General features: G+C 41.5%; 1 protein-coding gene across 1 annotated transcript in view; it reads right to left on the bottom strand.

The window, feature by feature from the left end:
• Positions 1-16360, bottom strand: part of LOC120025077 (anoctamin-1-like) — a 30683-nt gene extending 14323 nt beyond the window's left edge. Inside the window, exons 1-12 of the mRNA XM_038969513.1 lie at positions 16349-16360; positions 15601-15945; positions 11231-11329; positions 10562-10713; positions 8073-8127; positions 7617-7668; positions 7380-7435; positions 7245-7286; positions 4010-4074; positions 3706-3840; positions 2723-2883; positions 338-420 (exon numbers count right to left, since the gene is read on the bottom strand). Of these exons, the coding sequence (XP_038825441.1) occupies positions 338-420; positions 2723-2883; positions 3706-3840; positions 4010-4074; positions 7245-7286; positions 7380-7435; positions 7617-7668; positions 8073-8127; positions 10562-10713; positions 11231-11329; positions 15601-15945; positions 16349-16360 (1257 nt within the window). The remainder of the gene's footprint in view (positions 1-337; positions 421-2722; positions 2884-3705; positions 3841-4009; positions 4075-7244; positions 7287-7379; positions 7436-7616; positions 7669-8072; positions 8128-10561; positions 10714-11230; positions 11330-15600; positions 15946-16348) is intronic.
• Between the last annotated feature and the right edge of the window lie 4969 nt (positions 16361-21329).

Genomic DNA, 21329 nt, shown 5'->3' with positions numbered 1-21329 from the left:
AGAGGGTCATATAAACAATGCCTTATTCTTTTTTTACATACCATGATTTCTTTCTGAAATAGATAAGAGTGTTCGAGTGAGGGAGAGTGATATAAACCTTGTCGGGGGAAGTTGGTTAGTATTGAGTAACAGCAGCTGTAGAGAAAGCTGCAAGAAAATTAAGTTCACAAATAAATAAAAATCAATTTCAAACCTTGTGCATCTGCTTCAGGAACCACCATAATATAAAACATAAAAAACATGATTAAGAGGAGAAATCATTTTTCATTGTTTATTGTATCAGATGTTCTTGTCCAAATTGGTCAAAACAGGTTCCAAAACAAGGGCATAGGCTCACCTCTTCCTCTTCAAAGCCAGTCAAATCCCAGATGTAATTTAGTCTCATTTGCCTTCTCTTCCAATGCTCCATGAACATGGCAGCTGGGAAACAAAACACAACTCATCCTTAAAATCAGTCCCTCCAGGATTTTGCAATCAAAATTTGTTTAGCAAAATCAACAATAGCCAGCTTATTATGCGTAGTCTCGGAAACCAGACACTCGGCAACAGTGACCAGGGTCTGGTTTCAGTGATGGACTCTTTTGGCATAGAGGAACTACGTCTCTGCCTACATCACTACTCTATCGTTCAGACAGAAAACTCTCCCAACAAATCACGAGGCAGACAAGTCAGAACGTCACGATTCAAAACTAAAGTTTGAAGGCAAAACCTTTGCAGTGGTTTTAGTAAAAGGTAATTGATGCAAACTAGCCACTAGTGAAATGCACTCATTAAAAATAACCTCTGATCTCCATCTTGCTGGCTACTATTTTGTATTTTATTAAAGTGTGACGACTGACATCGGCAATGTTGAAGTTCCTCTATGCCCAGGGATCCCCTCCCAGGCAAACCGGCGGGCCAGGGACCCCCATCGTACGTTAGCAAAACAATTTAATAATATGGCAACATATTAAAATGAACAGATTTGGTAGATCGTTTTTTATTATTTTGACCTCCCAACATAATTGGAAGAGAAAGTGTAAACTAGCATAGCCCATTAGCTAGAAAGGTAACTCAAAACTCATAAGAGCAGCTGTTTAAACAAAGGTTAGCCATGTGTTGGCAAAAATACATATCCAATCCAAGAAAGCTTACCAGGAGCCAGTGGCACTAGCCACACTGTAGCCTATTCGAGGTTAAAGTCTGTCACATACACCAGTGAGTGTAATTTGCTCCAATGAGTTTAATTTGCTCCATATTAGCAGTTGAGCAATAAAGTTGAAATCATTAGAAAGAAGAGATTGTCCTCTTTTCTATTGTACTTATGTAATTCAAAATTCCTTTATTCTGTTGTTGCTAGCGATACTGGGAAGAAAAATGCGGACCCCCTGCAGTACCTCCACGGACCCCTGGTTGAATACCCCTGCTACTGTGTATGCCAAAATAGTCCAACATTGAAACCAGACCCTAGGTCTAGTCACTAGTCAAAATTTTTCTGTGAGAGCTTCCCATGTCTGGAATACACTGCCATCAGACACACATAACTGCACCACATATCACACTTTCACAAAATGCTTGAAGACATGGCTAAAGGTCAATCAGATTTGTGAACATGGTCCCTAGCTGTGTGTTGCCGCTTTCCATGTCTGTTGTCTGTAACTTGTGAGGTGTGGAAACACTTTGTTGCTTTTATGAATTTTGTCTTGCTGCTTTTTGTTCTATGTTGCTCTGTCTGTATGCTACGTCTTGCTTGTCCTATGTTGCTATGTCTGTATGCTATGTCTTGTTCTATGTTGCTATTGTCTATATTGTAATTGTTTTTAATAACCTGCCCAGGGACTGCGGTTGAAAATTAGCCGGCTGGCTAAAACCGGCACTTTTACTGAAACGTTGATTAATGTGCACTGTCCCTGTAAAAATAAACTCAAACTCAAACTGCCTAAGGTTTGGTTTTTCGAGACTATTATGCAAGAGCTTGCAAATTTGACCAATTACTGCAATATTACAACATAAAACAGTCAAATCATTTCAGTTGTATTGCATTAAAACTGACAGATCACTGCATAACAAAGAGGACTCGCAATGTCAACCAATCACGGCACATTTACCACATAATATGGTTCAAACAAGCCACACGTCAAACTTTTTCCTTCATCAGCCTATTTGTGACAAATTGGACAAAATCATTGCATATTGCAATTAACAATATTATAATTGCCGCAGTATAATCAGGCATTTTTGCCCACAAGTATTTTTTTTTATCACCACGAAATCCTGGAGGGACTGCTTAATGACTACAGTACGAGAAAGACGTAGCAAAGTGAATGGACCAGGGTTTAAACTTCAAATATAGTCCAAAATATCAACATCTCTGAAACTCAAACAGGTTATGATCTTATCTCCTCTTAATATAGGAACCTACAATCCGAACCTTTACCACAATTTTAACTCAAAAGACTGTCTTCTAATGGCAACTGACACTGGTCTCCCGTGGCCCTGCACAGCCTGGTCTCATAGAATAGACGTAACATAGTAAATGTAAATCCAGGACACTCAAATTAGTATTACATGTTATGTTTGGTATGGTTACATAAGACAGATGGTTATTTAAGTAAAAAACAAAAGTAGGTTGGCTCTGAGACCAGGTTGCCCTGCAGGACTCTGCCTGGTCCTGTGGTCTGTAGCAGATGGCATTGTTTTATTGGCAGAAGATGAGAGAGAGAACATGGGAGGGATGGCTCACCCCAGAGGGCCATGAAGATGGAGAAGAAGACAGTGGCCGGGTTGTCAAAAAGATGGCTGGCCCTGGCCGTGCCGCATGCGGTCTTCAGCTTCCAGTAGCTGCAAGCGCGGTCACACAGTGGGCACATGGTGATGTTGTTTCTCGCATCACAAATCTCCATGCTGTGTGGGAGAAGAACATTTGAGGAAAATCTCAGTAAAAGTGATCTAACCATAATGATCAGCATAAACTCAGTTACCAGTTTTAGAGGCTATAGAGTCCAACAGCAACGAGGAATGAACGAATGTAGTAGTGCACAAAAAAGACTAATCCTTGCATACGCCAGTTCCCGCAAAGGTTATTATTTATAAAATGTTGAATTTGACGGGAAAGTGTGTGCGTATCTCCACGCAAATCTCAGACCATGCGTATGCACAACTTCTAGTGGTTAATCAACAGTATTGCAAACAAATATTGTCATTATGGGAAATGGAGGTGGTTGATGAACAGTAATTATAATAATGGTAGGCTAATAACAACACAGGTCTAATGATAAAACGGATGCTTTTGCCGTTGGTAAGAAGATCACATAGCAGCATTTATTTACTGCTACACAACAAATATCAGGTTACCATTCCATCGCTCATTTAATAGACAGGTAGCCTATGACAGTATGGGTAGGCTACAGTATTGCTGTGCAATAGGAGCATGACATAATGGCCTATTTAATCTCAGAGCCTTATAACGTGTCTTGCATAGAAGTGCTGGCTGTAGGCAGCATTTACTTTAAATACCAAGAACACACAGACTCAAAATGAAAAGCAATAACAAAACATTGCGGCATATCTGTGCAAGGCAACTGTTACAACACTGTGTTTAGCAACTCTTGAGTTTTTGATAAACCCTCACTAGTGCTTCCATGCCATTAGAAATCTAAACATATTGGTGTAGTTGTACGTGTAGTTATAAGTGACGTTGTTTGTAGTTGTTGGAGGTCAGTGTACCTGGGAATGTCATTGTCCACAGTGGCACAGCCGTACAGGAACACTATGGCCCCCACTATGGCAGCAGGGATCAGCATCTGGGTGTAAACCCCCAGCCAGGCAAAGTACAGGCCAATCTTCTCCCCAAAGTACTTCCTGCAGGAGAGGAAGGAAAGCAGCACTGATTACATACATCAGGAATCAATTCAGATATGGTGATTAACTAACATTAACTCAAGCACATGATATAATGCTTTGTCTGTTTGATTGCTACAATACAGTATAGTATGTACTCTCTGCATTGTCATGTCCAGGATTCTCTCACCTGATTAACCCAATTGGTTGGTACTTGTAGAAGACACTGTAGCTTGCCCATTCTTCATACAAGATCTGACAAGACAATAACGGGTAAAACAACATCTTTAATTAAACAAAATACTTAGAGGCAAATCCATGATGGACTTAAAAAAAATGTAATTACTATTTAATCTAGCTTCTTATCTTACTTCTGAGACTCATTATAAAACAGAGGACAAGCCGGTTTGGGCTCATAAATGATTGAAATTCATCATGCAGATTATGCATTTAAAAAATGCTGATAGGAAACGGTCAGTCCCATCACAAAGCCCTTATGAAATATTGCATGGCCGTTACTAGTCACAGCTGTGCTGTGATCTCAATGCTATATTTGCAGCCTGAGTTTTGCCAAAGGCAAAGTACATTATGTCTGTGTGATTGAGTACATCTGTACACAGAATCAGTGCCATTAAGGCCCAGGGGCCGGTTGTATAAAACCCCTTCAGTTTATTTTCCCACGATATTTTCCCTTAAAGTTTCCTTAACTTTAGTCAGTTGCAGAACACGTTTTAAAACCTCTTAAGGATCCGCCCCTTTTTTAAATTTTTTGCCAAAAATGACATACCCAAATCAGGACCTGAAGCAAGGATATACATATTCTTGATACCATTTGAAAGTAAACACTTTGAAGTTTGTGGAAATGTTAAATTACTATAGGAGAATATAACACATTTGATCTGGTAAAAGATAATACAAAGAAAGAAATATGCATTTTTTGGTATTTGTTTTTGTACCATCATCTGTGCAAGAGAAAGGTCATAATGTATTATGCCAGCCCAGGGGCAATTTAGATTTTGCCCACTAGATGGCAGCAGTGTATTAGCAAAGGTTTTGACTGATCCAATGAACCATTGAATTTCTGTTCAAAATGTTGTACCAAGACTGCCCAAATGTGCCTAATTGGTTTATTAATACATTTTCAAGTTCATAACTGTGCATTCTCCTCAAACAATAGCATGGTATTCTTCCACTGTAATAGCTACTGTAAATTGGACAACGCAGTTAGATTAACAAGAATGTAAGATTTCTGCCAATATCAGATATGTCTATGTCCTGGGAAATGTTCTTGTTACTTACAACCTCCTGCTAATCACATTAGCCTACATCAGCTCAACTATCCCGCGGGGGAACAACTGATCCTGTAGAGGTTAACATGTTAAACTCTGACCCCCTCTGGTGGCATTATCTAAATTATGCATAATAATGTATACTATTCTCATTAAGTAAAAATGGAAGAACTGTGGGATTCTGATAAAGGTGTCAGAAATAATGTTACTGGGCCTCCCGAGTGGTACAGCGGTCTAAGGCGTCACAACAGACCCGGGATCAATCCCGGGATGTGTCACAACCGGCCGTGATTGGAAGTCCCATAAGGCGGCGCACAATTGGCCCAGCATCGTCTGGGTTGGGGGAAGGTTTGGCCGGAGGGGCTTTCCTTGGCTCATCACGTTCTACCGACTCCTTGTGGTGGGCCGGGAGCCTGCAGGCTGACCTTGGTCGCCAGTTGAACTGTTGGTCGCCAGTTCTGGCTGGCTTCCGGGTTAAGTGGGCGGGTGTTAAGAAGCGCGGTTTGGCGGGAGAACGCATGACTCGACCTTCACCTCCCGAGTCCGTTGGGTAGTTGCAGCGATGAGACAAAATCGAAATTGGTGAGAAAAAGATTATAATGTGACTACTACAGGACCTGAGATACTAGCTAGCTAACAGGACTACTAGCTTGCTTGCTCACAAGACTAGCCAAGTCAGCTGCGTTGTTGCTTGCATGCGATTGGCTATGGTCTTCAGGGTGGCGCTCAGCCTGGGAGACAGTGCTGCCTGTCAGGCATCATTCTGGGCTTGAATGCCCCACAAGCCCTTAGCTCAAGGTAAGGAACATTTAGCTTGCTAACATTCTAACTTATAAACTGATAATGAGCTCCAAAGACAAATGAAAGCATGATGTTAGCATGAAACGTACCATCCCTTAGTGTAGCAATCAATAAAAACGTATGTGCTGATCCACTGTGGACTCTGCCGCCTCAGCCATACTGTCAATCTATCATCTTTACGTCCACTCCTATTGATAGAGTTTATCTCGTGATCTCGACAAAACAACTTTTATGTCATGATCATAAGATAAATAAGTTGTGATCTCGATAACGAGGGAATTATTTTTATTCATATGTCCTCTCTGGACTTTTGTACTTAAGGGAACCACTTAAGATGTTTTATGAAACCGGGCCCAGGATCAGCATGTAGGGACAGGGTGCTGTGGTCTGCGTCGTCTGACAGGTCAAGATCATCCTTGAGCATCAAATGTTATTTAGATGACTCTTATATTGCTACTCAGTAGTCGCTAGCGTGCATCTACATGAAATTATATAAGTACATTTCACTGTTGGTCTCATGTTGTACTCCTCTGCCTGTCAGACATGAGGTTTCACTAATAAAGTGCCATCGCTCTCAGGCAGGGAAATGGGCACCCAGGGGTCCTGCCATCAGAGTCTCACAAATATTTTTTTTACTGAACAGTGAACTGTAGTCCCAATGGCACAGCACCAAACAGAGCTTCAGTAGGTTACCATCCTCCACCCCAATGGCTCTGTCTGTTCCCAAACAGAGCTCCCACTTTGCAAGACAAATTAGTGATGCCTGTGACTCATCATAGACCAGCGTAACACAGGACTGGAAAAACAACAAACCATGGAACAACTCATAACAACATCACCTCTAAAATGTGATCATGCCATCATCTCAAGGAGATAAGTCATTTCTGTGAAAGAGCACTCAATTTGCTCTGTGCACGGACTACAGAAGATGGGTGGGAAAAAACATACCACTGCCATACGGCAGCTTGGAAATTCTTTAGGTTTTCTTTGCTCTGGGCTTAAATCGCTTAGATTCGACCAGACTGGTTGTTGTACAATGCTCGAGGATGGTGAAAAGGGATTATGCCTGTTGCCGTGGTGACACTTTCAATACAGTGTAATTATTCTCTAAGCCAAATGGGGCTTTTCCTCTCCATAGTTGCTGAGGGCTTGCGTTTAGACAGCATTTGAATTCTGTGCTTTAACCTTTTCAATATGCTCTGTCGCTAACGACAAGACTTTCCTGTCCTCACAATAAAATGGTTTATGATAATCGCTGACAGTGACACAAATGATGGATTAGTTGGTGATTTCATTGATTGCATATTGACATGACCGATGATTTGCTCGTCTCACCTTTCTGTCATTGGCCTCCGGCCCCATGCCGTCAACATCCCCCTGCAAGACAAGTAATGACACAATGAGTGGTGTCTGGTCACAGAGCGCTTGGCTTTGCATGGGTATTGATAATATGTGTAGTAATATACCCACATCGTGAAGAGGGTACGCAGCAGTGTAAACACCATTGCCAAGGAGACTGGTGATTCCTGTAAATGTCATTTTCCAGAGATCAAATTTACGATCAAACAGAAGGCACACAATAGCAATAATATTCTACTACAGCATACTAGTTGTGTCTAGAAAGATAAGACAGATGTAATTTACAACCCTAAAGGATCCACATTCATTGTAATATCCACGAGAGAGAGGGGACGTGGCTCGGCTTACCCATGGTGTATTTGGCTTTCGTGCATCTTGTACGTTTCAACACTTCATAAACCTAAATGGGTAAAAAAACATGAAAATAAATACAAAAATACTTCTGCAATGTATTAAGATGATCTCAGGTAATAATCACATTCAAATAGGGCAGAAATCCTGTCTTGTGCAATGAATTTGTTAAGAAATGGACCTCAACTCCTGGCCATTAATGAACAACTCAAAATGCATTGATGGGCAAGTTGTTTTCAAACTTCCTGGCTATCTCCAAAGTCATTTTAGCTCAGTATTGATGTTTCTGTGGAGCGGTAAAGTTCTACACCATCTCCACTGGGAGCAACATCCGCTGATTGAGAAAGAATCCAATGGAAAGTAAATCACATGAACAAAACAAATACGTTTACTTGTGGTGTGAAGGGCTTTTTATTGACTTGCCCATCATTCAAGCAGATCTATAGTACTTACTATTGAGGCCCTGGTTTTGCTGTCGAAGAAAGACTCTCTGTCTGAGAGATCAAACCTGTTAATACAGAAGACAGAGGAGCCTTCTGTCAGTGGTTTCTTTAACGAGCCATGTACTCAACCGGCAGAAACTATGTTACTGTTCCGTGCAGACACATCATATCAGATTTGTAGGTACGTGGACAGCAATGTTTTTTTTTGAGGCCAAGATGACATACACATGTGTTGTCATTAGTTAGACCAGACATACAATACAAGGTGGTTACAAGGAGAATATGGTTGCAACATGTCTTGGTAGCTAGGGTTAGTCAGCAGCCTGGCCTACACAGTGTTCATTGAGAGTCAGCTCAAAATAGCCTGTAACCTCTATGCCCACTCTCGTGAATAAAATCTAGCTTGTTTACTAGCCTCGCTCAAAACACATTAAATTATGGTGCTTTTTACAATACATAATATTCTAACATCCAAACGCGGATGAATTATTCCTTGAACATCAGAGGATAAGTCTCTGTTTAAAAATAATATTGAATCGCAGTGTGGATGTCTTCCGGACAACATCTTTGTTCAGATTTTGTATCCGTTGATTTTGTATCCGTTGATTTTGGGCCTGTTGATTGCACCTCTACATTATTACCGTCATGGCACAGTGGGGCCATTAACCATGTCAAAAATGACAAAGAGCTCAAGACTGGTGAAGACTGCGGGGGTAGAAGAACAATTTCAATTCCATTTATTTCAGCTCAGCCATATCCCATTATGGGGAAATGCACCTACTGAGATGAATAATTACAGGTAGCAGCCTGTATCATTCATACATAATCACGTATTCTGCACTTAAAAGCATCCAGCTCACTAATTACAATCTTTAACACTAAAACTGCTGGGCCGTGTGGGACCCCCCTTCAAGCAAATGAGCAGTCATTTTAACTGCGACATTCTTACAGTGTAATTCATATTTCATATACGCTATCGCAAAAAGTATAATTTGGTTGTGTTTATGAAGGTCTAAGGTAACAGAATACTCTTTATTGTATTTCAAATAACAATTGCATTTTCATTTGTTTATGTTACTGTAGGCTATACAGTATGTAAATAATTATTTTTTTTAAAAACACAAAAACGCAGGTGTTCAATCAATTTTTTTAGTGGGGTGCCTTTGTTACAGCTATGAAACAGAAAGCATACAGTACCTCCATTGAACACACTAACAGATTATTTTTATAATGACCCCCCCCCCACCAAAAAATACCCCAACCACCAAGGCGCGCAGTCAGCAAGACGCACAATCTAATGATGAAAACATCAGTAGCCTAAACATCATTATAAGTGGGATTGATAAATAGTGAAAATCAGCACATAAGCAATAATGGCATTATAATAAGTGTCGATATGACAGTAGTGAAAAATAGTCAATTATCTATTCGCTGGATACCATGGCGAATTTGTTTGTTTCTTTGTCATCAAAATGGAGGTAACGCATGATCTCTCTGAAGCAATCCCGTGACATGTTTTCTCAAAATAAAAGTATCCCATTCAAGTCTGACCAAAAGCTCCCCATACACACGCTCTTTCCACCGAATACTCCACGGACGTACAGGATTAAAATGAACACTTCCAGGTCATCAACAGACAGATCCCAGGCAGTGTCCTTACTCCGTAATGACATATGGTGTTGATAATCTCCATGTAGCAGTGTCATTGGCTTGTTCTATCTAAATGGTGCCATCCCTTCCACTCTCCTCTCTCACTGTTCCATTTGGTTGTGGCGGGGGAACCTACGCAGTGCACACCATTTGGGCTTTTTTTTTGCACTTAAGCCTAGAAGGTGTAGGTTATTCAGGCTGCGGCTCAGAATCAGAAGAATAATCATCATGATTCATTTCTTCCCCGCCATCTGAGTCATTTTCATTCAGATCTTGTAGCATCGCTAAGGCAACATGTTCATCCATTCATCTAGGTCTTCTTGCCATTGTAAATTACGCACGCTCTCACTATGTACACTATGTACTCCCCCAATATATATATTTTTAAATGGCATGTCCTCATAAAACTGGTTATAACTCCAGTTCTGTTTGTCATATTGCGATTCTAACAACGGCAGTGTGTTATGTAGACCTATTTAGGAAAAGTCAAGGACGGAGGCGGGCAAAACTGAAAAAATGGCAGCGTAATAATTGTTTTAAAACTTATGAGCAGTCAAAATGACTGCTTTAGCGGTTCTAGTGCCAATAACGCCACAACCAGTGCTGTAATGATTTAAATAGCTATACTGTGGCATTGTACCCATGTCTTGCATTGAAAATACATTTCTTTCCGATTGCAATAAACATTTCAAGCCACTTTGAATTTCTCACATGCATAGAACTGGGAGTACACCCATTAACCTTTGAGCTCTGCATCGTTGATCACTTGTCAGAATGCACTTAATGTTCAATGATGAGACTAAACCCCTGAACCAATGCCACAGGTCTCAGTGCTACTACTATACTCACAGGTGCTGCTTTTCCCGGGAGAACGGGTGGGAAAGATGCTTCACATTTTGGGCTCTATTCGGCTCCACTTTAGGATGAAGTGGTGCAGTCACTTTGCGGATGAACAGATTGATCCTCTCCACCACATTACTTCCCTGTTTGACCTCGTACACCTGAAGGGAAAGGGAAAACAGAAAGAAAGCACGTTGAGAAATGAGTGCATGAAAGGCTATCAGTTACATTATTCTTGTTTGTTTGAACAATTTAGTCATTTCACAGACCCTCTTATCCAGAGCGACTTACAATTAGTGCCTTCATCTTATGATAGCTAGGTGAGACAACAAGCCATTACAATCGTATCAAGGACATGTTCCCTCAACAATGTGTTTATCAGCAACGTCAGTGCGAGTAGAAAAAGACAAGTCCATTTTTTATTTTTGGGAGGGAGAGGGGTGGGGAGGGTAGCGCCGGGGCGCTGTGAGAGTTATTTAAGGTACTCTTTAAAAAAAGATAGGGTTTTAGACATTTCAGAAGTTGTGCAGGGACTCTGCTGTCCTGACTTTAGGGGGAAGCCTGTTCGAGCATTGGGGTGCTAAGAGAGGGAAGAACTTTGACTGGCCTGAGCGGGAGCTGCCTTCCCATAGAAACTGACCAGTGATCTACAGTGATCCATCTAAAGGCAAGCCATACCTTTTTGGTGGGCATCTTGAGCTTCATGAATTCTGCCTCCCGACAGAGCACATTCCAGGGAGCATGGATCTTCAGGAAGCCAATTCCTGGGATTTTGTTCTGGAAAACAGAACGTGATGTTGAATAAAATAATAATAATAAGGCAAAAGGCTTTCATTGATATTTTAATGTGTGATGAAATAAGTTTCCCCTGTTTTATCTGCGTGATATATGTGTCCCTGGAATGAAGCTACTGTCACATCTTTAAGGACTAATCAGTCTCTCCAAGGTAAAGCACAGCAATGATACTGCAGCATTGTAACTGAAAAAAAAGTCGCAATGCTACAATAGCAAGGATTGTTGTTTGTTTGAGTCAGCCAAAGGCTGTATCCACTTGAATAGAAAACCATGTCTCATAGTCTAATATATTCCGGATAAAAGTTCTCTCTCCACAATCTCCTCTATCAAAAACAACCGTGGTTATGTAAGTCCCTCTCATATGCTCCTGACCTACATCCTCACACCTCCCAGCCCACTTCAGGGTCCTGGCCCTGTCTGTTGAGAACACTGTGGCAGACTACACTTTTCACAGCAATATCAAGCAGAACAGATCCTGCCAATTCTATTTTGGGGCTTTGGTTCGATTATCCACAAACAACCCTCATTCATGGACAAAGTAAATTAATAAAATAAAACGGGGAGGGTTGTTCCGACTTACTCAACAAAGCATACAGATGTTGTCAATAAGTATGAAATCCTTTTGAATTTGCCTTAATATCACTCAAAACAAATCTTCTCCCATGTGAGCAACAATCACTAAATGGTAAGAGACCTCTTCATGCATGCAATGGGAACCCAACTCCCACAGAACCACATGCCTCCTACCATTTTTCTGCAAAATGTCACGTAACAGACATTACAAAACACACATCAACGATAAAAGATAGAACAGTAAACACATGTCAAATCTTTACTTAAGTGATTTCTGTACTGGTTTGCAAAATGGAGTGGTTAGGAACTAGGCCTTACCATTACTCTTTCATACAGGGAAGTTTCCCATGGTTTTGAAATCCCAAATATGTTTTATGCTGTATACTGTAGGTATTTCAATCTGAATGGGAGACACAATGGCTGCGGTCCAAACACTTAAAAGACACACCCTCGTCCACTTACCATCGCCTTGTGCTCTTTGGGGAATCCCCGTTGCCATCTTGGAGGGTGGGTCAAATGATTAGCCAAGCAAGGGAAGTTTGCAACGTAAGCCCCTCAGCCCTCGTTTTTAGTAGGCTTTGCGAGTGTACAATTATGTTCACTCCGGGGCCTGAAACTCCCCATATGTCACGCCCTGATATGTCTCGCCCATCTTCCCCATTATCCCCTGTGTATTTATACCTGTGTTCTCTGTTTGTCTGTTGCCAGTTCGTTTTGTTCGTAGAACCTACCAGCGTTTTGTTTTCCCTGCTCCTGCCTGTTTTCCTGCTCCTGTTGTCTAGTTTCCCGGTTCTGACCGTTCTGCCTGCCCTGACCCTGAGCCCGCCTGCTGTCCTGTACGTTACACCCTCTCTGGATTATTGACCCGTGCCTGCCTTGACCTGTCGTTTGCCTGCCCCTGTTCAAGGAATAAACTTTTGTTTTCATCACTTTTCTTCACTGTCTGCACCTGGGTCATACCTTGTGATACCATAATTCAATTCGCAACGATTGTACATCCGCTAAGAAAAGTTTGCGAAAACTCAATGGAGAAGTCAACATACAAGTGTGAGTAAAAACAAAAGCAAATAAGTTAGAAATTGTGTTACTAATGCACATGATGGCACAAACACGTATAATAAAAAGTAAATATGGCTTTTTGAAAATATCGTTTGGAAGTTCCATCTAGGCAGGCTAATGTTAGCTAGCTAATTAATTTACTAGCCATCATACAGTAGGCGTATATTAATAATCAATTATTTAATATACAGTTGAAGTCGGAAGTTTACATACACTTAGGTTGGAGTCATTAAAAATCGTTTTTCAACCACTCCACAAATTTCTTGTTAACAAACTATAGTTTTGGGAAGTCGGTTAGGACATCTACTTTGTGCATGACACAAGTCATTTTTCCTACAATTGTTTACAGACAGTTTATTTCACTGTATCACAATTTCAGTGGGTCAGAAGTTACCATACACTAAGTTGACTGTGCCTTTAAACAGCTTGGAAAATTCCATAAAATGATGTCATGGCTTTAGAAGCTTCTGATATGCTAATTGACATAATTCGAGTCAATTGGAGGTGTACCTATGGATGTATTTCACGGCCTACTTTCAAACTCAGTGCCTCTTAGCTTGACATCATGGAAAAATCTAAAGAAATCAGCCAAGACCTAAATATTTTTTTTGTAGACCTCCACAACTCTGGTTCATCCTTGGGAGCAATTTCCAAACGCCTGAAGGTACTACGTTCATCTGTACAAACAATAGTACGCAAGTATAAACACCATGGGACCACGCAGCCGTCATACCTCTCAGGAAGGAGACGCGTTCTGTCTCCTAGAGATGAACGTACTTTGGTGCGATAAGTGCAAATCAATCCCAGAACAACAGCAAAGGACCTTGTGAAGACGCTGGAGGAAACAGGTACAAAAGTATCTATATCCACAGTAAAACGAGTCCTATATCGACATAACCTGAAAGGCCGCTCAGCAAGGAAGAAGCCACTGCTCCAAAACCGCCATAAAAAAGCCAGACTACAGTTTGCAACTGCACATGGGGACAAAGATCATACTTTTTGGAGAAATGTCCTCTGGTCTGATGAAACAAATGTAGAACGGTTTGGCCATATAACCATTGTTATGTTTGGAGGAAAAAGGGGGAGGCTTTGAAGCCAAAGAACACCATCACAACCGTGAAGCACAGGGGTGGCAGTATCATGTTGTGGGGGTGCTTTGCTGCAGGAGGGACTGGTGCACTTCACAAAATAGATGGCATCATGAGGCAGGAAAAGGTATTGGAGTGGCCATCAAAAGCCCTGACCTCAATCCTATAGAAAATTTGTGGACAGAACTGAAAAAGCGTGTGCAAGCAAGGAGGCATACAAACCTGACTCAGTTACACCAGCTCTGTCAGGAGGAATGGGCCAAAATTCACCCAACTTATTATGGGAAGCTTGTGGAAGGCTACCCAAAACGTTTGACCCAAGTTAAACAATTTAAAGTCAATGCTACAAAATACAAATTGAGTGTATATAAACTTCTGACCCACTGGGAATGTGATGAAAGAAATAAAAGCTGAAATAGATCATTCTCTCTACTATTATTTCACATTCTGAAAATAAAGTGGTGATACTAACTGACCTAAAACAGGGAATTTGTACTAGGATTAAATGTCAGGAATTGTGAAAAACTGAGTTTAAATGTATTTGGCTAAGGTGTATGTAAACTTCCGACTTCAAGTGTAGGTAGACATGAACTCATAATTGACTGTAGCCCATATAAAGTACCCACAAGCTACCGGTGGCTGAAAACACAATCATCACGGGATGAACAAGTGATGAATTTCCGGCCAAGGGTGGTCCATTTAAAAATCATTCCTTCCTCCCTTGCCCCTTACCCTGCAAGTGTATACTCGTCAGACGTCATGATACGTCATCAGAAGTGTTCACTTAATTTAAGGACTGAGGGGATAGGGTGAGTCTTTTAAGTGTTTGGTCCGCAGACAATTTATCTTGGGTCTTGATCAATGTAACAATTTATGATAAATGAGTAATGATTAATAGGTCAATAGCCACTCTAGAGTGTATATAATAACCTATGACATTAGGCCTTCTTTTGCTTGTAAGGCTGAAAATAATTACTCCCATTGTAGAGAAAATCTATTGCACACGCTGCCCTTTCTTATCAGATCTATATTTGATGAAAGCTGTTCATTTGATAAAGATCAATAATGTGACGAATGCAGGTCAATTGTAGATTTGAAAAATCATATCTGATCACAGTAAACCCTCAACGCAAGAGGAAGTTCAATGTGCTTTGTTCCAGTATGAAGAAGATACATGATACAATCGCTACATGAACACTAGATGGACAAATGTCAACCAGTCAATATAAGGAGGAATGGAGAATTAAGTCGCATTCAATGGAACAACATGACCTCAAAGACAATATCTGAACATTGATTGCCAAGATGTGAAAGAATGCAGCTACAAGCAAGCATCTAGTCTAAATGCACAACCACACCAGGGCTTGAATATTACGCCAGAGTCTACTACAAAATAGGTTGCTCAACATTTTTGGTATCATTTTAGGTTAGGCAGTCTAATTGCTAGGTTATTCCAAAAAGACCTTGAGATGTTCTACTGTTGAGGTTTTCAAACGTGTGGGGAAAACACACAGTCCAAGGCCACTAACTCACCCCCTCATCCTTCTCTAGCTCCAGGCCCATCTCTCGAAGGTTATCCTCAAACTCAGTCTGGCGGAAGCGCTTGTCATCCTCATGGTAGTCAAGCCGATGCTTGTGGGCAGCAACCTCAGGGTCTTCTTTGGGTGGTGGCGTGTCCCGACCTCTCATCATGCTCAGACTGCGGCGCAGGCTCCTGAGGATGCGGTAATCCCCGAAGTGGGATGTCTTGCGACGAAAACTCTGGGGTTTCTGGATATGATATGTGAGAACATAGTCCACCCGCCGCTGGCCATCCTGGAATGTAGGCCCCTGTTTTGGGCCTGAGGCTGCCTCATCTGACTTGAGGGAGTTCAAGGGCTGAGAAGAGAGAGAGGGGGATTATAGTTTTAATGGAGACATGTTGGCAGATCATGAGGAGAAGGCATGTGTCATTCTAGCCTGTGAGAGTTTGTTATGTGTACATTTGTTTATCTTTTAAATTGCAATAGCTTAAGCCTTGTGGACAGTCAAATCCCCTCCACCGTGATAAATCAGTGCACTCAACCACATCTCTGCTACTGCCTTCTTCAAGGAGTGGGAATTTAATAATTTTGTACAGATTAAATGCTGCCCCTCAAAAGATGACAAAATAAACTTTGCACCCTGCAACACATTACTTTAGACTTTCTCATAACACTGTCCTAATCCAACTCATGAAGACATACTGTACCTGAAGACCAGTGACCAAATCAATTATACGCTACTTGACAGTACGACTCACAGTACGACTCATATGGTAACAAAGTGACTCTGGTGTTTGTCTTCGCCTGTGACCTAAAAACATTTTTGCTTCATTGTCCTTGAATACATTATTTGTTAGTGTGAAATGTTCGTGTGAAATTAGATTTGGCAGCAAATTGAAGTAAGGTTTTAAATTAAATGGAATGTTAAAAATATATATATATATATAGTGCCAGTCAAAAGTTTGGACACACCTACTCATTCAAGGGTTTTTCTTAATTTTTACTCTTTTGTAGAATAATAGTGAAGATATTAAAACTATGAAATAACACATATGGAATCATGTAGTAACCAAAAAAGTGTTAACCAAATCCAAAAATATTTTATATTTTATATTCTTTAAAGTAGCCACCATTTGCCTTGATGACAGCTTTGCACACTCTTAGCATTCTCTCAACCAGATTAAACTGGAATGCTTTTCCAACCATCTTGAAGGAGTTCCCACATATGCTGACTACTTGTTGGCTACTTTTTCTTCACTCTGCGGTCCAACTCATCCCAAACCATCTCAATTGGGTTGAGGTTGGGTGATTGTGAAGGCCAGGTCATCTGTTGCAGCACTCCATCACTCTCCTTCTTGGTAAAATAGCCCTTACACAGCCTGGAAGAAGGTTGGGTCATTGTCCTGGTGAAAAACAAATGATAGCCCCACTAAGCGCAAACCAGATGGGATGGCGTATCGCTGCAGAATGCTGTGGTAGCCATGCTGGGTAAGTGTGCCTTGAATTCTAAATAAATCACAGACAGTGTCACCAGCAAAGCACCCCCACACCGTCACACCTCCTCCTCCATGCTTAACGGTGGGAACCACACATGCGGAGATCATCCGTTCACCTACTCGGCGTCTCACAAAGACACGGCGGTTGGAACCAAAAATCTCAAATTTGGACTCATCAGGCCAAAGGACAGATTTCCACCGGTCTAATGTCCATTGCTCGTGTTTCTTGGCCAAAGCAAGTCTCTTCTTCTTATTGGTGTCCTTTAGTAGTGGTTTCTTTGCAGCAGTCTGATCACGAAGGCCTGATTCATGCAGTCTCCTCTGAACAGTTGATGTTGTGATGTGTCTGTTACTTGAACTCTGTGAAGCATTTATTTGGGATGCAATTTCTGAGGCTGGTAACTCTAATCAGCGTATCCTCTGCAGCAGAGGTAACTCTGAGTCTTCCTCCTGTGGCAGTCCTCATGAAAGCTAGTTTCATCATAGCACTTGATGGTTTTTGTGGCTGCACTTAAAGAAACTTTCAAAGTTCTTGAGATTTCCCGGATTGACTGACCTTCATGTCTTAAAGTAATGATGGACTGTCGTTTCTCTTTGCTTATTTGAGCTGTTCTTGACATAATATGGACTTTTGCCAGAGAGGGATATCTTCTGTATACCAACCCTACCTTGTCGCAACACAACTGATTGGCTCGCATTAAGAAGGAAAGAAATCCCACATATTAACTTTTAACAAGGCACACCTGTTAATTGAAATGCATTCCAGGTGACTACCTCATGAAGCTGGTTGAGAGAATGCCAAGAGTGTGCAAAGCTGTCATCAAGGCAAAGGGTGTGGCAAAGGACCATATCACCTCCACCCTACCTGACACCCTAGACGCACTCCAATTGGACCCAATAGGTCCACAGACGACGCAATCGCAACCACACTGCACACTGCCCTAACCCATCTGGACAAGAGGAATACCTATGTGAGAATGCTGTTCATCGACTACAGCTCAGCATTTAACACCATAGTACCCTCCAAACTCGTCATCAAGCTCGAGACCCTGGGTCTCGACCCCGCCCTGTGCAACTGGGTCCTGGACTTCCTGATGGGCCGCCCCCAGGTGGTGAGGGTAGGTAACAACATCACCACCCCGCTGATCCTCAACACTGGGGCCCCACAAGGGTGCGTTCTGAGCCCTCTCCTGTACTCCCTGTTCACCCACGACTGCGTGGCCATGCACGCCTCCAACTCAATCATCAAGTTTGCGGACGACACTACAGTGGTAGGCTTGATTACCAACAACGACGAGACGGCCTACAGGGAGGAGGTGAGGGCCCTCGGAGTGTGGTGTCAGGAAAATAACCTCACACTCAACGTCAACAAAACAAAGGAGATGATTGTGGACTTCAGGAAACAGCAGAGGAAGCACCCCCCTATCCACATCGACGGGACAGTAGTGGAGAAGGTGGAAAGTTTTAAGTTCCTCGGTGTACACATCACGGACAAACTGAATTGGTCCACCCACACAGACAGCGTTGTGAAGAAGGCGCAGCAGCGCCTCTTCAACCTCAGGAGGCTGAAGAAATTCGGCTTGTCACTAAAAGCACTCACAAACTTCTACAGATGCACAATCGAGAGCATCCTGTCGGGCTGTATCACCGCCTGGTACGGCAACTGCTCCGCCCACAACCGTAAGGCTCTCCAGAGGGTAGTGAGGTATGCACAACGCATCACCGGGGGCAAACTACCTGCCCTCCAGGACACCTACACCACCCGATGTCACAGGAAGGCCATAAAGATCATCAAGGACAACAACCACCCGAGCCACTGCCTGTTCACCCCGCTATCATCCAGAAGGCGAGGTCAGTACAGGTGCATCAAAGCAGGGACCGAGAGACTGAAAAACAGCTTCTATCTCAAGGCCATCAGACTGTTAAACAGCCACCACTAACATTTAGTGGCCGCTGCCAACATACTGACTCAACTCCAGCCACTTTAATAATGGGAATTGATGGAAATTATGTAAAAATGTATCACTAGCCACTTTAAACAATGCCACTTAATATAATGTTTACATACCCTACATTACTCATCTCATATGTATATGTATATACTGTACTCTATACCATCTACTGCATCTTGCCTATGCCGTTCTGTACCATCAATTATTCATATATCTTTATGTACATATTATTTATCCCTTTACACTTGTGTGTATAAGGTAGTAGTTGTGGAATTGTTAGGTTAGATTACTTGTTGGTTATTACTGCATTGTCGGAACTAGAAGCACAAGCATTTCGCTACACTCGCATTAACATCTGCTAACCATGTGTATGTGACAAATAAAATTTGATTTTGATTTGTGTAATGACTGTACTGTGAGGAGCCAGATGGGTCGGATTAGCTTTTCAATGGATGACTTCGGCCAGACCCTCTCACCCACAGAAGGGGAGAAGGGAGCTGGTGGGGGGTTGACAGTTCACACCCTATTGTAAAATCAGGGATAAGAACTTTCAGCTATCTCCCTCTCCAAAATCTCACAGGAATGTGCCTTTGTTTTCACAGACATTTCCCGCCCGAAACTCTAACACGTTCTAAAGCGAATACTGTAACAATATTTCTAACATAGAATGTGGGGAATGGTCAGAGGCGATCGAAAGAATAATAATGTAATTTCGGTTGTTATTTTGTGATGTCATAAAAAAATTATAAAGGAAATACTGTAACTTGAAAAGTATACACACGACATGTACGAAGTCTACATCCGCCCCGTTGTGTATGAAATATGAAAAATTATGAAAGTGTTTTTGTTGACCTTTTCATACTGGAGTTCCAAATATCTCTAATATCTCTTTTATGCATGTGATGTCAGAATGCGCTCACTATTCAAAAATGTGATTGTTACGCAACAGGACAGTTAATTCCCGCTGCTCTCAAACTAAGGCACGCTGCCTGTTTTTTATTTATAGACTGTTTCAACTTTATTTTCTAACAACAGTTTGAATTGAGGTGTGTTCCGCCTCCTTATTAATTCACATAAAAGTAGGCCATTTCACCTTTGCGGACGATAACTTTTTGGGCATTACTGACCCGGATAAACTTCCCTAAGCACCAATTGTTTCTGCAAATCAAGTCTACAGAAATTTGCACGTCTCCAGTCAAAACAGGATCTGCACACACGTGTTCACATTTTCCATCTGGTGCCCGCATCACCTTCATTGTTGTTTTCATTACTACATGATAATACATTTTGGAAATGTGTGCGTTCATATCAAAGTAAGTTGCCAGTGGCCAGTTGCCTTATTACGTTATAATCGTTTCTGTATGTCGTGTTATGTCGTTTCTACTGTAGCTCACTGTATGTATGGAGTATAATATATTTGTGTGTAATCCTTATAACCGCGGACACATGAGGTAACGTTACTAATTTCATATAACCTTTATGGTGTTATATTCAATCGTGCTTATGTAGCTAGCTACATTCTTCTATTAGCTCTGTAAAACAATGCTAATTGCGTCAGAGAAGTATTAGCTTTGTGTTGTATTTTGAAGCTACCCTGGCCTTATGACCATGGTTTGTTTTCATTCAGCCTATTCAGCATAGCTCTGTTCTGCCCTGCCCTGCCCTTGTGGAGCAGATTCTTACTGTTATAACTCATATTTGTGATTTTGTCAATGCAATATGTTATTTTTATAGCAGTGTTATTATGTTGCTTCTTTGTAATATTGTTTTATTGCTATATCCTGATATTGTATTCTAATTAGTAATAATTCCTCTTTACTCTGTACTTTCAGAAACCACACACACAAACAGTATTGTCAATATCATAACTGGAAGTGGACATCTTTCGAGTGGAAGATTGAGGACAGCTTTTGTATGATGTGTAGACTATGTCCTGGACAAATCCTGTCTTCACGTCGCACATGACAAAGAACTTGACCCCAAACCTGTGCCTTTTGGAGGGAATATATTGATGGAACGCCAGCTGACCCTTCCATAACATCAGGGACTCATCAATGCATAGGTCCTTCTATTGCACAAAGACCCGACCAAATGCTGATGTCAGGCTGATAAGAACATTTGCTATTTTGTGTAACGGGTCATACGGGTCATTTAGGTTGGCATTAGCATTGTTGACAAAATGCAGGCATCGCAGCAGAACTAGGAAGCGGTCTTTCGAAAAGAGGTTGGCAAAGACGGGAGTTACAAACATAGGATCTGTGCTCCAGTATTATCTTAGGGAGTTCTTCTTT

Source organism: Salvelinus namaycush, chromosome 30 (assembly GCF_016432855.1).
Source record: "Salvelinus namaycush isolate Seneca chromosome 30, SaNama_1.0, whole genome shotgun sequence".
Classification (NCBI taxonomy): Eukaryota; Metazoa; Chordata; class Actinopteri; order Salmoniformes; family Salmonidae; genus Salvelinus; species Salvelinus namaycush.
This window is presented reverse-complemented; position numbering and strand designations above follow the sequence as displayed.